The 16,035-nt window shown below is 37.6% G+C and overlaps 1 protein-coding gene across 1 annotated transcript; it reads left to right on the forward strand.

Annotated features, from left to right (window-relative positions):
* LOC122705678 (olfactory receptor 11H6-like) lies at window positions 1-7,667 on the forward strand. Its single transcript, XM_043921094.1, has 2 exons — window positions 1-13; window positions 6,712-7,667. Exon 2 carries the CDS (start codon window positions 6,885-6,887, stop codon window positions 7,665-7,667), a length of 783 nt encoding a protein of 260 aa, XP_043777029.1. The 5' UTR covers window positions 1-13; window positions 6,712-6,884.
* The last annotated feature ends 8,368 nt before the right edge of the window (window positions 7,668-16,035 follow it).

The following is a 16,035-nucleotide window of genomic DNA, read 5'->3' on the forward strand; positions in this document are numbered from 1 at the left end:
CTTAATATTTCACGTTATTTCTTTTTTCTCTTTTTGATACATCTTAAATGCATATAACCAAATTTCAGTAGTAAGAGAAATTTGCTTCTGGTGCTTAAACCTGCTCTGCTACTATCCCAGCCTTTATCTGGTGAAATCAGTGATAGAAAGTAGTCTTCTGAAACAGCTTATTCATCACTGGCTAGGAATCCATTTCAAAGTTATTCTCCACTTTTTAATTACAATGTGTCTCCCTACATGCTGCGCTTAGTCGCTCAGTCACGTCCGACTCTTTCTGACCCCATGGACTGTAGCCCACCAGGCTCCTCTGTCCGTGGGATTCTCCAGGAAAGAATACTGGAGTGGGTTGTCATGCCCTCCTCCAGGGGAGCTTCCCAGCCCAGGGATCTAACCCAGGTGTTCTGCATTGCAGGCAGATTCTTTACCAGCTGAGCCACCAGGGAAACCTGAGAATACTGGAATGGGTAGCCTGTCCTTTCTCCAGGGGATCTTCCCAGCCCGGGAATCAAACCAGGGTGTCCTGCATTGCAGGTGGATTCTTTACTAGCTGAGCTACCAGGAAAGCCTGTATCTCCCTATAACTTCTATTAAAAACTATTATTTTAAATTCTGTATTGAGGGGATTAAATGAGACATATGCAATTGCTCTGTTAAACAATCATCCTTCCTTTGTTCTGAGGTTTTTTTGTTCTTTTTACTCCAATTTAAAATTCTAATTCCTTCCACTGTTACTTCTTTTAGATACTTGTAAGCCCCTTTCCAAATTCACTGATCTTTGCCCATGTTCTTCTTAAACTGTGAGATCCAGGACTTATGAAGGGTTCTATCTCTGACATCTACAGACAGAATCAAACAGGATTAGATCTTTACCTTCATTTAAATATCTAGTCACATTAGTAATTATGGCAATCATAATGTTGATTGATTAAGTTGTGTTTGTATTAGTTTTTAAAGACTGAGGGCCAGAAATAGCTATAACATGGACTGCAGCTTAAAAAGCACTGTGCTAATCATAGTTCTTTTGAAGTATTTTTGAAAATCATACATCCTTAATATTTATTTAATTGATCACGTAGTAGTGAAAACTGGATGAAAATAAAGAAATTAACAAACTGAAACATCTTTCTTTACTTTTTTTTGCTCTCCTTATTTTCCATCAAAAGCTGTGGACTTTCTCTTATGCAAAATGATCCTGCCGTGGGACTTCCCCGGTGGTCCAGTGGTTGAGCCTCTGCCTTCCAATGCAGGAGTTGTGGGCTCAATCCCTGATCTAGGAGCTAAGGTCCCACGTTCCTTGCAGCCAAAAATATTAACAACAGCAGCAACAACAACAAAAACAAAAAAAAAACAAAAAAACAGAGGCAATATTGTAACAAATTCAATTAGACTTTAAAAATGGTCCACACCAAAAAAAATCTTTCAAATCAGAATGATCCTGCCCATCTGCCAACCTCTCTTTCTGTACCCTGATGCCATGTGTTCTTTTGACCAAGCACTTCCTTCTGAAATTTCAATATTTTCTTTTTTTATATGCTATTTAATCTTAGAGAGGAAAGTTGTTTAGATCACATCCAAACTTGAAGACAGTCCTTAACCCTAATAATCTTGCAAATTATTTGTTGCATTTTTCTTTAAAAAAAAAATTGTGAAACACCAGCTGCCTCCCTCTGTCATCATGCACTTATTCATTTGGACAGTTCATACACTGGTTTTCATTGGTGCTATTCTGACACTGAAGTCTCAAAGGTTAGTAATAATGTCTTACTTGATTAACACAGACATATTTTCCAGTTCTTCCCCAAGTTTATATTACTTGTATTTTGCATTTCATACCACTTTACATTATTAATTCTTTTTTCCTCCTTGAAAACCTCTTTTCTATCAATTTATTTGACTAGGAAAATATAATATTTAAGAAAATAAATTAGTGACTTTGCACATTTGCATCACAATTGTCATGACACACTCCCAACTTTCCTAGTTCATTTGAATTTCATCATTCAAAGAACAGTTGTAAAGTCAGTCTTTTTTGAGAAAGAAGAGATTTTTATAAATTATTTTGCCATAATTGCAGACATTGGAGTTTTTACTTTGATTTAAATGTTTACCTTTCTCTGGCTGAAGTGAGATTGAAAGGACAAATTCACAAAACAAGTGGAGCTACAGATTATAGTTGAGAATGAATGGAGCAGTTGTTACAGATGCAAAATTCCCCATAGTATATGTGGGACTGGTACATGTGTAGAATTGTGGAAAGAAAGGAACAAATAGGTAAAGGCTCTGAAGGTTTTTTTTAATTCTTTGCAACAACTAACCTGTCTGCATATTTTTTGGCTTCATAGGAGTCTTTGCTCTTACATTTTCTCTCCTAAACCTGGTATCATCTCTTAACATGGGAAAACAAAGTTGCGTTACTATAAAAATGCATACAGATGCTTCTGGTTATAGTTAATATTCTCATCCAAGGCTTAAGGACAAATTATTTTTCACCTTAGACCCAGGCTTCATCATCCTTCCCTTTTCCCCTAGAGGTTGGACCAATTTAGACCTCAGTTGAAATACTTTCTGAGGTCTGGCCAAAACTTTCCCATTGTTATCCCCAGATGAGGCCGCAGGGAGAAGTTCAGTAATCCAGGATGGTCAGAGACAATCTTGGCATATTATTAAAAACTATGTGGGGCACAGGAGCTCATTGTTAAGAGCTGACTACATACACAGAGTGCCCTGGATCACCTTCCCTCCAAGATGGGCTGCCTGGAACAGATCAGCCATAACTCAGAATGTTTGTTAGCATACTCTCCTTTAGAGGCAGAAATGGAATTGGTTCTTCCCAAACCAGAAAAGACCACAGTGTAGTTTACAACTGCATATAACCAACTTTTCAAGTTACTTAAGCAATATGGTCATTATATGGGCTTCAAGTAATTGTTATGTTTGATAATATTACCTTCCAATACTCACCCCCTTTTAGAAGCCATCAGATACTCGGATGCCAGCCCCACTGTTAGGCTTTGCTGCACATTTTCTTCTTCTGAAATGAGAGAACAGGAGACTGAGGTTGACTGCATATTCCAGGAGAGAGAAACCTAAATTTGAACCCTGCTCTCTGCCAGATTCTGTAATTCTCACACAAGATCTTCAGGTAATATACAGTTCAAATTTCTTTGTAATGACTTTTTCACTTTCCTTTAACCCTATGTTGTAGTTTCTCCATATGAAAATGTAAATTAAGATAGCTTCCTGATAATGGGAACTGGTTAGATTCTCAATTATATAACATTGCCTCTGATATTAGAACTGGTCTGATTAAATGCTAGATTTTGTGTGTTTCATTTATAAAATATAGGTAAACATATTTAAACAAAATTTTTTTCTTAAATGAATATGTTATCTATACCACAAAACCACAAGGGCCAAGAATAAACTGTGGATGACAACTTTATTTTGTATCTTATTACATTTTCAAGTCAGATATACCAGATTTCCTGACCCTGAATATGATACAGAAGAAAAATCAGGGAGTAAGAACATTTTCCTATTAAAGTAACTTGAACAGTCACATTTTCTTTAGGCTGCTCTTTTGATTTTAGGCAGGAGAAATCAAAAACAGTTCACTTATCTATTTAAAAATAAGAAAAAATAATTATAAAAATCATTCATTTAAAATATGGACAATTAGATACAGAAACAGATTGAGAGACTAGATAAAGAAAACTGTGTATGCACGCACACACACACACACACACACACACCCTTAGAGCATGATTTTCACTTAGCAACAAGAATAAAGCACAGCGCACAAAGCAACGTGGATGAAAGGAACATAAAGACAGTGTGAGTCACAGAGAGAGGGAGCTTTGATAGGATTGTCTTGAGTGGGCTCCTCTCATGGATCTCCTGCTTATGAAAACTGAGGTTGTTTCCCCATACAAAAGGTGTCGCCTTGCTTTAGTGTTTTTAACAAACTGGAGAAACCAGTCTTTACATTTTCTTAAACTTTTTTCCCTGTCTGAAGGAATGGTTTTCCTGTTTAGTTACTATTAGGGCAAGGCATTGATTGAGACAACAAATATTTAACGAGCATCCCTAATATGCCCTGCCTGGTGGGCTATAGTCCATGGGGTTGCAAATAGTCGGACACGACTGAGAGACTAAACAACAAAAAATATGTCTTCAACACTATCCTAGATTCTGGGAATACATCAGCGAGCAAAATGATGTCCTCTTATATTCAAGCGATTGAGATAGAAAATACATGCTAAGTATATAATACAATGCCAGGTAGTAATATGTGCTTTGTAGAAAACCAAAGCAGAATTGGGAAACAGAATAGTAAAGATGGGCTAAATCAAGAAAGGTTTTCCAGGTGGTAAAGAATCTGCCTGCCAAGGCAGGAGACGCAAGAGACACGGTTTGATCCCTGGGTCAGCAATATCCCTTGCAGTAGGACATGGAAACCCACTCTAGCATTCTTGCCTGGAAAATTCCACGGACAGAGGAGCCTGGTGGGCTACAGTCCACGGGGTCACAAAGAGTCAGATGTGATTGAGCCTTCACATGTGTAAATTTAAGAAAGGCCTCTCTGAGTCTTTAATTTTTCCAGATACCTGAACAAAGGGACAAGTTAAAGCATATGAATATTGCAAAGAGGAATAAAGGATATTCCAGACCTTGAGAGTGGCCACACTTGGTGTGGGCAAGTATCAGTGTGGCTGGAGCGGGGTCAGCAGACAGAAAGGTGCCAGGACATGAGGGCCTGGAGTTAGGGCTCATTGGCCTTTGAGGGAAGAGCTTTAGACTCTCTTGTAAGTATGTTTGAAAGATTGAGAGCAAGTAGTTGACATAATCAGACTTTTTTAAAACTATATTTTGAAAAGGAGGCCTAGAGGATTTGTTGATGGTTTGGATGTGGAGTATTGAGAGGGGTGGTAAGGATGTGGCCAAAGTTTGTGACCTGAGCAACTGAGTAAATGGAGGTGCTATTGGGTGATATGGCAAAGAAGTAAGGATCAGCCAGTTTGTGGTGAGAAAAATCGAGAGTTTTGTCATGGGCTTCTTGTTTTAGTTACCTTCAATAGCAAATGGAGATGTTGAGTAAGAAATTGGGTAGATAAATCCAGGTTGCAGAAGAGACTTCATAGTTAAGTAGAGAAAATGTGGCTTCATTTTACATAAGTAGTTTTTATGTCAAAGGGCTAGCTGTCATATCACTTACAGAGAGAGCATAATTAGAAAATGAAAAATATCAAGGACTAGGTCCTAAAAAAACATTTATAGGTCAAGGCAACCAGAAGGAACTCTAACATAGAAGTCTCGAATAAAAGAGACAGAGAGAGAATAATGACAATAGTCCATGAACAGATCTCCAATTAATGTAATTCAAAACTCAAAAGTGCTTTAATGACATATACCACTATAGTTATTTCTGTTCTATGTGGCAAAATATATATTGAGAGTACCATCATAAGTTACTTTACTAGCATATGATAAATTTCGACTGGGCACTGAAGTTTGTGTCCTCTACTTAAGGTAAATTTCAGTTAAAAGAGAATTATATTAGTTTGCAGTGTGAACCTCCTTCATGCATACCAATTTCATTTTTAAATGCTTATTGTAGGTGAAAATACATGAAGCTTACTCTTCTTCTGCAAATTTTTTTATTACAAAGACAACCAAGTCAAAAGTAAAGAGTATTTGAGAATTGTGCGTATGTCACTAAACCCTGAGAGAAATTAACAATGCAAATTGTGGAATTTTTTTCGTGGAGATTTTTAAAAATAAGAGAGAATGCAAATACCACAATTGGGCTTGCTGTAAGCAGTCATTGATAGAACATCATTTTCCTTACTTCTGTATCCAAAATTTCCAATAGTACAGAAACCCCATGTAAAATGGTATACATATTATTAAATTTACAGTAACAAACTCTTAATTTACAACTATGAATTCTTGCAATGTTGTCTTCCATTTACACACATTATGAACTATTATTATTTAAAACTCCATGTTTGTGCATTCTAAGCCGCTTCAGTCACGTCCGACTCTTTGTGACCCTGTGGACCACAACCCTCCAGGCTCCTATGTCCACAGGAATTCTCCAGGCAAGAGTACTGAAGTGGGTTGCCATGCTCTCTTCCAGGGGATCTTCCTGACATCTTACATCTCCTGCATTGGAAACTGGGTTCTTTACCACTAGAACCACCTGACTCAATGGACATAAGTTTGAGCAAACTCAGAGATAGTGAAGGACAGGGAAGCCTGACATGCTGCAGTTCATGGGGTCACAAAGAGTTGTACATGACTTAGCAACAGAACAACAATGAAAACTCCATGTGTCCTTACATAGGATTGGCCCAGATGGTTGTTTCTGAACCAGGTTGAAAGCCTCTGAATGCAAGGACTATCTATTTTGGTTTATGTAGTATTGAGGACATTACACAAAGGCAGGTGTTCAGTGGACCATGATGGGCATGGTGACCATGAAGATAAAGCTATAATAAGCAAACAACCTCCAAATTCCCTGTTTCTTCCCAGTATCACACTGGGGCAGAGAATGCTGGAAATCTTTAAGCAATCTAAAATTATGCTGCTTATTGAATTGTAAAGAAGTTCAGAGAACATCTTAATGAGAAAACTTCTGTAAAATCATTTGTAACATGGTAATGTCTTGCTGTTGCAGTTTTCTGGAGAAAAAGAAAATGAAAAACCCAGAAGGAAATAATCACTCTGACCCTGTGAGTGAATTCATTCTTCTTGGATTCCCGTGCACCTGGGAGGTTCAGATCTTCCTCTTCTCACTCTTCTCTGTGATCTATGTATTGACACTAACTGGAAATCTATGCATTATCTGTGCAGTGTGGTGGGACCACCATCTCCACACCCCCATGTATATCCTGCTGGCCAATTTTTCCTTCCTGGAGATGTGGTATGTCACTTCTACAGTCCCCAATATGCTAGCCAACTTTCTCTCTGAGACCAAGACCATCTCCTTCTCTGGCTGCTTCCTCCAGTTCTACTTCTTCTTCTCCATGGGCACCACTGAGACCTTCATATTGTCTGCCATGGCCTTTGACAGGTACCTTGCCATCTGCAGGCCCCTTCACTACCCCACTGTCATGACATTGCAACGATGCATCAGATTAGGAGTCTGCTGCTGGCTGTGTGGCTTTTCCTGTTTTCTCCTCCCAGTTTATCTCATCTCCCAGCTTCCTTTTTGTGGCCCCAATACTATTGATCACTTCCTATGTGACCCAGGACCCCTAATGAAGTTGTCTTGCGTGCCAGCTCCTGCCACTGAGATTATCTGTGCCACCTTTAACTCAGTCCTAATTTTTTCCACTTTCCTGTTCATTACCAGCTCCTACACCCTGGTGATCAGAGCTGTGCTTAGGGTCCCCTCAGCAGAAGGCCGGCAGAAGGCTTTCTCTACCTGCGGTTCCCATCTGGCTGTGGTGTCTCTGTTCTATGGCTCCATCATGGTGATGTATGTGAGCCCAACGGCAGGCAATCCAGCAGGGATTCAGAAAATGGTGACCTTATTTTATTCTGTGATGACTCCACTTTTCAATCCCTTGATCTACAGCCTCCGGAATAAGGAAATGAAGGAGGCCCTGAGAAAACTGATTAGGAGTGCGATATTTGTTCAAAGAAAGCCTCTCAAGAACTAGAATCTATATATATGTAGGACATATAGGAATATAAAACTATCAGAGGTTAATGGTTTTAATAAATTTGAGAGAAAAGTGTTTCCTATATTCCCTAGAATATTTTAGGTTGCATTTCAATGAAGCAAATAACAAATAAGATAGCACCAGAATTTATATAAATCATTTGTACTAGACTTTATTGTATTAGTGTTCCTGTGTGTACTGTATGGAAACTGGAAAATGCCGGACATTCTCTTACATTTTTCAGGGAAAAAACCATACATAACCCAGATGCCAACTGCTCAGTTTCTAAGTTTCTAAGTCAACTTCTCAGTTTGCAAATTTAAGTTTAAGCAACAGTTGGAACCGGACATGGAACAATTGACTGGTTCCAAATTGTAAAAGGAGTACGTCAAGGCGTATATTGTCACCCTGTTCATTAAACTTATATGCAGAGTACATCATGCAAAACGCCAGGCTGGATGAATCACAAGCCAAAATCAAGATTGCCAGGAGAAATATCAATAACCTCAGATATGCAGATGACACCACCCTTATGGCAGAAAGTGAAGAAGAACTAAAGAGCCTCTTGATGAAAGTGAAAGAGGAGAGTGAAGAAGCTGGCTTAAAACTCAACTTTCAAAAAACTAAGATCATGGCATCCAGTCCCATCACTTCATGGCAAATAGATGGGGAAACAATGGAAATGGTGACAGACTTTATTTTCTTGGGCTCCAAAATCACTGTAGATGGTTAACTGCAGCCACGAAACTAAAAGACACTTGCTCCTTGGAAGAAAAACTATACCAACCTAGATAGCACATTAAAAAGCAGAGACATTACTTTGCAACAAAGTTCCACCTAGTCAAAGCTATGGCTTTCCCAGTAGTCATATATGGATGTGAGTGTTGGACCATAAAGAAAGCTGAGCACCAAAGAACTGATGGTTTTGAATTGTGGTGTTGGAGAAGATTCTTGAGAGTCCCTTGGACTGCAAGGAGATCCAACCAGTCCATCCTAAAGGAAATCACTCCTGAACATTCATTGGAAGGACTGAGGCTGAAGCTGAAACTCCAATCCTTTGGCCACCTGATGCGAAGAACTGACTCATCTGAAAAGACCCTGATGCTGGGAAAGATTGAAGGCAGGAGGAGAAGGGGACAACAGAGGATGGGATGATTGGATGGCATTACCAATTCAATGGACAAGAGTTTAAGAAAGCTCTGGGAGTTGGTGATGGACAGGGAAGCCTGGCATGCTGCAGTCCATGGGGTTGCCAAGAGCTGGACATGACTGAGCGCCTGAACTGAACTGAACCCAGATGTCAACTGCTCAGTTTCTATCTTTTGCAAATTTAAGTGGATTTGTCTCTGACCCCTAACTCCATAGTGATTAGATGTCTAGGGTCCCCATCACTATTTCCCTACACACGCACCATGCAACCACTGTCTCCCTACACACGCACCATACAACCACTATCTCCCTACACACACACACCATGCAACCTCTGTCTCCCTACACACGCACCATGCAACCACTGTCTCCCTACACACGCACCATGCAACCACTGTCTCCCTACACACACACCATACAACCATTGTCTCCCTACACATGCACCATACAACCACTGTTTTCCTAGACACACACTACACAAGAGGTTCATGTGTGTTTCTTTCCTCTCACTCCTAGTCTGCTTGCTATCTTGTTTTGATCACATCAATCTGAGTGTGAGACTCATCCCCATCAACATTTTATCCAAAATCGAACTCATTCAAGCTTTTTTTGGGTTAATATACCTGACTACAGGATGGAGTTAGGAAGTAAGAGGAAGGATATTCGTGCTGAATACACAGTCAAGTTCTCATATTATACCTGGTGCTATCTGTCTCTTCCTTTCTCGTCCTCTCCCCATTACCCACAAGAGTGACAAGAATTTCTTTCCTTTTCATAGTCAGAATAATTTTGTCTATATGTAGGCTCTTTGAAGTTTGAGCTTCTTCCCCAGATAAGCTTGTCAAAAAACTTCTTCTTAGCAAAGCCAATTTTTGAACACCATTTGGGGAAAATAGTTTTCTCCAACTCCTTAGTTTGGGGATTGTTTTAAAATCATATAACTTGAATATTACATCTTTATTTTAGTACTACCTGGGAGCACTCAATACAAAAGAATAAATGTACTTAAACAGAATACAAGTGAGACCTGAAAACAAGATTGCCTGGAAAAAATTAATAAGGTCACAATAATTCTATTCTAAGTACTTTGAGATTTTTTAAAGTGCTTTTCCCCCTGTATATAGGAGAGTGAAGATTAATCATGCAGCAAGGACAGTGTATGAAAGTCTGAGGACAGAAATAAGATAGTTTAGCCAATGTCTGAAATGAGGTGCATTATTCTGCAGTTAATTTTCAAAGTGACCTGGAATCATCATATTGCATATTAGTAAATAAATTTCATTCTGAGTAACACAATCTTATCTACTAGTGAAACTGTAGCCAGTTCCATAGAAGCACAAAAAGACCAGATTCACTAATATATCTTCATTTTAGCTATGCAAGGGAGGTAAAATCAGGATCTAAGTGAGGTGATAGTATGACTTAATTTAAAAGTTTGGGTGCAGGTCCTCAGTCTCTGAAGCCCTTTGCATAAATTATAAAATCACAAAGCAGCAGCCCCTCAGCTACAAGTCTTGACCAGAGGTGTTTTTATGCACCCCTTCCTCAGGGGGGACTCCCACGCACAGCAGGCTGCTCACTTCTGCTCCCTGGGCACAGGCTGAGTGACAGCCTCCACTCCCTCTCTCGGACAGGCTCCTTTATGCCAGGAACAACCTGCAGAGCCTTACAATACCCTTTGGTAGTGGAGGGAAGAAGTAAGCCACATGGAGCCTTCCCCACTTTCTCTCATTAAAAGTACTGAAAAGGGGGAAGGCAAGTGTTTAACTCTCCAATTCTCCTAAAAGAAAAAGGGAGAAGATAGGGATTAAAACATAGCACATCATACTCATCAATTAGCTCTTGAATTAAAATTCAGAAATTTATTCTCATCCAAAAACTTATTTTTCTGCCTATTTTTCTTTATCAAACACTAGCAGATATTTGATGTGAATTTTCATAAAAATAATTTCAACAATGATTAAAATCAGGAAAAAAAAACTTTAAAATAGCTTCCCCATGCAAAGTAAATATACAAAGATAATAATCAGGAGGAAAATACAATAAAAGAAAATGCCATTCATAATAACAACAAAAATGCAGTACACCTCTAAATAAATACATCAAAAATCAGTAGAGTGTATAAAAAGAAAACTGCAAATACTTAGCTCTAAACAGGGAAAAAAAAAGAATAGGTAGCAATATCTACCATTTTTCTGGATGTTACAAGTAAATGTTGTAAATCTGTTGTTTCATTCCAAATAATTGTATTAGTTTAATGAAAATAAAATAATGATAATAACATCAAAATCATACATATCAAATTGTTTAGTAATTGGAGATTAAGTGAATTATAACACAGTTAAATTATAGGATATCATATAGATATGTTAACAATATAACATGAAATTTAAACTTTTATTCCAAAATAGAGTGGACTTACATAATTATTTCCAAACACATTTTGTAATTAAGAAATTAAAAGAAGGAATTTTATAGAAAAATTTACAGCTGCCATCTTTTAACAAAATTATAGGATATTTTGTTCTGTTTCCTGAAGTGTTTTACAAATTTATTATGATAAACTTACTGTTATTTTTTCTTACCAAAGTCTTTTTAAAGTCAATTCAAAAATCTCAACTTGACAATGTTAAAGAAGGCTTATTCTTTATGTATAAATTGAGAACATCCATTGGATCATAGAAAAAGCAAGAGAATTCCAGAATAATGTCTACTTCTGCTTCATTGACTACTCTAAAGTCTTTGACTGTGTGGATCACAGCAAACTCTGGAAAATTCTTCAAGAGATAGGAATACCAGACCACCTTACCTGCCTCCTGAGAAACCTGTATGCAAGTCAGGAAGCAACAGTTAGAACCGAACATGGAACAAAGGACTGGTTCAGAATTGGGAAAGTAGTACATCAAGGCTGTATATTGTCACTCTACTTATTTTATTTATATTCAGAGTACATCATATGAAATATTGGGCTGGATGAAGCATAAGTTGAAATCAAGATTGCCAGGAGAAATATCAATAACCTCAGAGATGCAGATGACAGTACTCTTCTGGCAGAAAGCGAAGAGGAACTAAAGAGCCTCTTGGTGAAAGTGAAAGAGGAGAGTGAAAAGGCTGGCTTGAAACTCTACATTCAAAAAACTAAGATCATGGCATCCAATCCCATCACTTCATGGCAAATAGATAGGGAAACAATGGAAACCATGACAGACTTTATTTTTTTGGGCTCCAAAATCACTGCAGATGGTAACTGTAGCCATGAAATCAAAAGATGCTTGCTCCTTGGAAGAAAAGCTATGATAAATGTAGACAACATATTAAAAAGCAGAGACATTGCTTTGCCGGCAAAGACCTCTCTAGTCAAAGCTTTGGTTTTTCCAGCAGTCATGTATGGATGTGAGAGTTGGACTATAAAGAAAACTGAGCACCGAAGAATTGGTGCTTTTGCACTGTGGTGCTGGAGAAGACTCTTGAGAGTCCCTTGGGCTGCAAGGAGATCAAACCAGTCAATCCTAAAGGAAATCAGTCCTGAATATTCATTGGAAGGATTGATGTTGAAGCTGAAACTCCAGTACTTTGGCCACCTGATGTGAAGAGTCAACTCATTAGAAAAGACCCTGATGCTGGGGATGATTGAAGGCAGGAGGAGAAGGGGACCGACAGAGGATGAGATGGTTGGATGGCATCACTGACTCGGTGGATATGAGTTTAAGCAAGCTCCGGGAGTTTGTGATGAACAGGAAAGCCTGGCGTGCTGCAGTCCAAGAGGTCACAAAGAGTCAGGCACGACTGAGCAACTAAACTGAACTGAATTCTTCCCTCAAAATGAAATGGGGAAAATCTTGCTTCTGGAACTGAAGCTGAGTCAACAAACTAGGACTTTGATCCAGAATTTATACATTGCTGGCTGAAGCAGCCACTGATAAATGTTTAGCAGCAAAATCTGGAAAGAATTTTGATGATAGACTCTATCCCCAAAACTAAAACTGGTTCAAAACCAGTATACTAAATGCATACCTGATACTTCAAGAAAAAATAGGACATACATAAAACACACAAATACACAACTTGTTATGTCTTGTATTTCCTATAAATGTTCTTAGAAATTTTACTTGCTGCCTAGAGCTCACTTAAGACACAGTTGCTGCATGTGTAGTCTTGGGGACGTCATCAGTGTCCCCTTAATAGCATCAGTGGTATAGACTAATCACGTAAGTACCCCAACTATGACCAAAATTTCATCTTCTTGGTTTTGTGCTCTTTCCTCAAACCAGTTCTCTTTTCTGTCATCTACATTTTCTCTTATGTATCTCAGTTCCTCAAACTTTCTCATACGAAGTCAGCCCTGGAGAATATCTAAAACTGTCAATAAATTACATATGCACCAATAAATAAATTGTTAAGACCATTATAGTATGTACGTATGCATGCTAAGTTGCTTCAGTCATGTCTGACTCTATGACCCTATGGACTGTAGCCTGCCAAGTTCCTCTGTCCATGGGGATTATCCAGGGAAGAATACTGTAGTGGGTTGCCATGTCCTCCTCCAAGGGACCTTCCCCATCAAGGGATCAAATACAAATCTCTTATGCCTTCTGCATTGGCAGGCAGGTTCTTTACCACTAGCATCACTTGGGAAGTTCCTAGTATGTACACGTAATAGAATATTTTGCCAGTATTCAGTTCAGTTCAGTCACTCTGCTTTATATTTTCATATTTGACTATTTTTCTTAGTTTTATTTTCTAAATTAGTCACATAATTTTCTGACATAGTGTAAATGTCTAGGAACAAGTCAAAGAGCAAATACCTACAGTGGTATAAAACTTAAAATAATTAAAAATTTTATGTGCAAAAGGTGTCAGCAATATTATTTCTGGGATGAGAGTGCACTAGAAGATGTATTTTTAGAGAGATTCAGTCCCGTGAGTCTCAGGCCTTTGAAACTGTCTTCCTAAGACAATATTCTGAGTTGTATCAGCCCTATGTATGGGGAAGTGGCACAATTTGTGTATTTCAACAAGCTTAGCTTCCTTAATAGTTGTGTCTAGCTTTTCCCATATTCTTCCAGGCCTCTCTGTATATATCCAGGAATTTTTCCTAATTTTCCTCTTGAATTTCAAGTCATACCACAATGTGCCTGAGATTGATTGTCTTTAACAGATTCAGCATAAATAAATATTATTGATTCTGAAACTACTAACAATAGTTTATAGAGTTAATGTGAGTTAATAATTATAAATTGTTTAGAACAACATTTCGTTTCACTTTAAAGAAAAAGGAGAAAAAAGTGTTAAGAATCACAAGTAATTTATAAAGAAAAAATACAGAAAATATCAACAAAATTGACAAACTTTATGCTGACATTGGAATAAACATTTCCTAATTCATTCAAAAGGCTAGTCATATCCAAATACCAAAGCCAGAAAAAGGTATGACAAGATAAGAAAACTACAAACCCATATCCCTCTTGAATATAGACACAAAATTCTCAACAAATACTAGAAAACTGAATTCAGTCACATATTAAAAGTCTTATACACATGACTAAGCAGAATTTATCCCATGAATGCAAGGAGAGTTCAACATATGAAAATTAATTAATATACTACATTGGTAGATGTACAATCTACTTCCTTAGCAACTTTTAAGTATGTAATATAGTTTAACTATAGCCACCATGCTGTGCACTTGAATTTATTCATATTATAGCTGGAAGTTTGCACCCTTTGACCAACCTCCCCCCATTTCCTTCATCCCCCAGTTCCCAGAAATCACCATTCTCTCGCTTTGGCCAAAAAGTTCATAGAATTTTTCCATAACACCTTACGGAAAAACCTGAAAAAATTTTTTGACCAATCCGATACTTATATAAGCTTGAGTTGTCAACTCTTTTTACTCTAAAAAAAATGCAGCTTAAATATCTCTAACAAGCTATGCAAGAACAGATATTTGATGGACAAGAAGAATGGTTTCTTCTTCTTCAAAGTTAGTATCAGGAACCCAGTAGTAAAGCTTCCTATTGCAGATATTATGACAATTCCAATTATTACTTAATTATTCCCCAGGAACCTTCAACTATACATGGATACTAGAGAATAAAAATAAATAAATAAAATCGATTTCCACATCTTCACTATTCTTTGGAGAACACTAGGACTTGGCGTTTGATTTTTTTTTTGGGGGGAGTTGATTATATACAAGTGAAAATTCAAAATTATCCCTCTTTTAAACAAATCTAATAGATCATTAAGAGAAAACCCCAAATCCCCAAAGGTTATAATGCAAGGAATATGCACATATATTTCCTTCATCTATGCTTTTTTCTTAACCACAAACATGTGCCTTGAAACTCAAGAAAAAATATCTTATAGGGTTCACCCTTTGCAACCCTTCAAAGATCACAAACTGGATCATCCAGTTTCTAGGAAGTCCCTCACATGCCTTTTGCTCCATGGAGTGATATTTAATCTTCCATCCCTGAATCTCTTCTCAGCGTTCAGCCAAGAGGTGAGCGGAAATCATATCATGTGAGCCACATGTGCTCCATAGTTTGCAAAAATAATTTACTAGGAAGCATTTTCTTCTTTGAGAAAACTAAACATTTCATTAGGACAAAATGCTAACCTCCCCCAAAAAAGACTAAATAATATACATTCCTTCTTGTTTCCTTAAATCCTAGAAGCTTAAATTCTAAGTTTCACTTCTTTCTCTCTCTAAAGGATGAATAAGATATAAGCAAAGAGGCTTAAGATTTCAAATGAAGATGCAGTTGTTGTTGTTCATATTAACTCATAAATTGCTGGAGAAGAATTTATTTGGATGATTTCTGTTGCTTGGTAGTAGAGGAAATACGGCAAATATTTCATCTCAGAGATATATTCTTTTCCAAACTCATATATTGTTTCTCACTTCCATTAATGAGCCCTGGTTTAACATGTATTCATTCTTTTTGAAGTAACAATTTTCTCATGTATGAGTTTTTGCTGTACGTACAAGATTTATTCTAAACCTGTCACTGGACAATTACTATCCCCAGGATATATTCCAATACAAAAGGGTAAGTATCAGTAATGATTTAAAATGAATCTTTTGTCAAAGACTTTTCTGTACCTAAAATAAATTAACAGAGGTGGCTGATACTAGGATCTTGAGTAAAAAGGATGCAGAAATTTCTAAAAGATAGAGAGATAATCCATTCAAATACATAAATGTCTTTCA

The sequence above is a fragment of the Cervus elaphus genome, chromosome 12 (assembly GCF_910594005.1).
Source record: "Cervus elaphus chromosome 12, mCerEla1.1, whole genome shotgun sequence".
Lineage (NCBI taxonomy): Eukaryota > Metazoa > Chordata > Mammalia > Artiodactyla > Cervidae > Cervus > Cervus elaphus.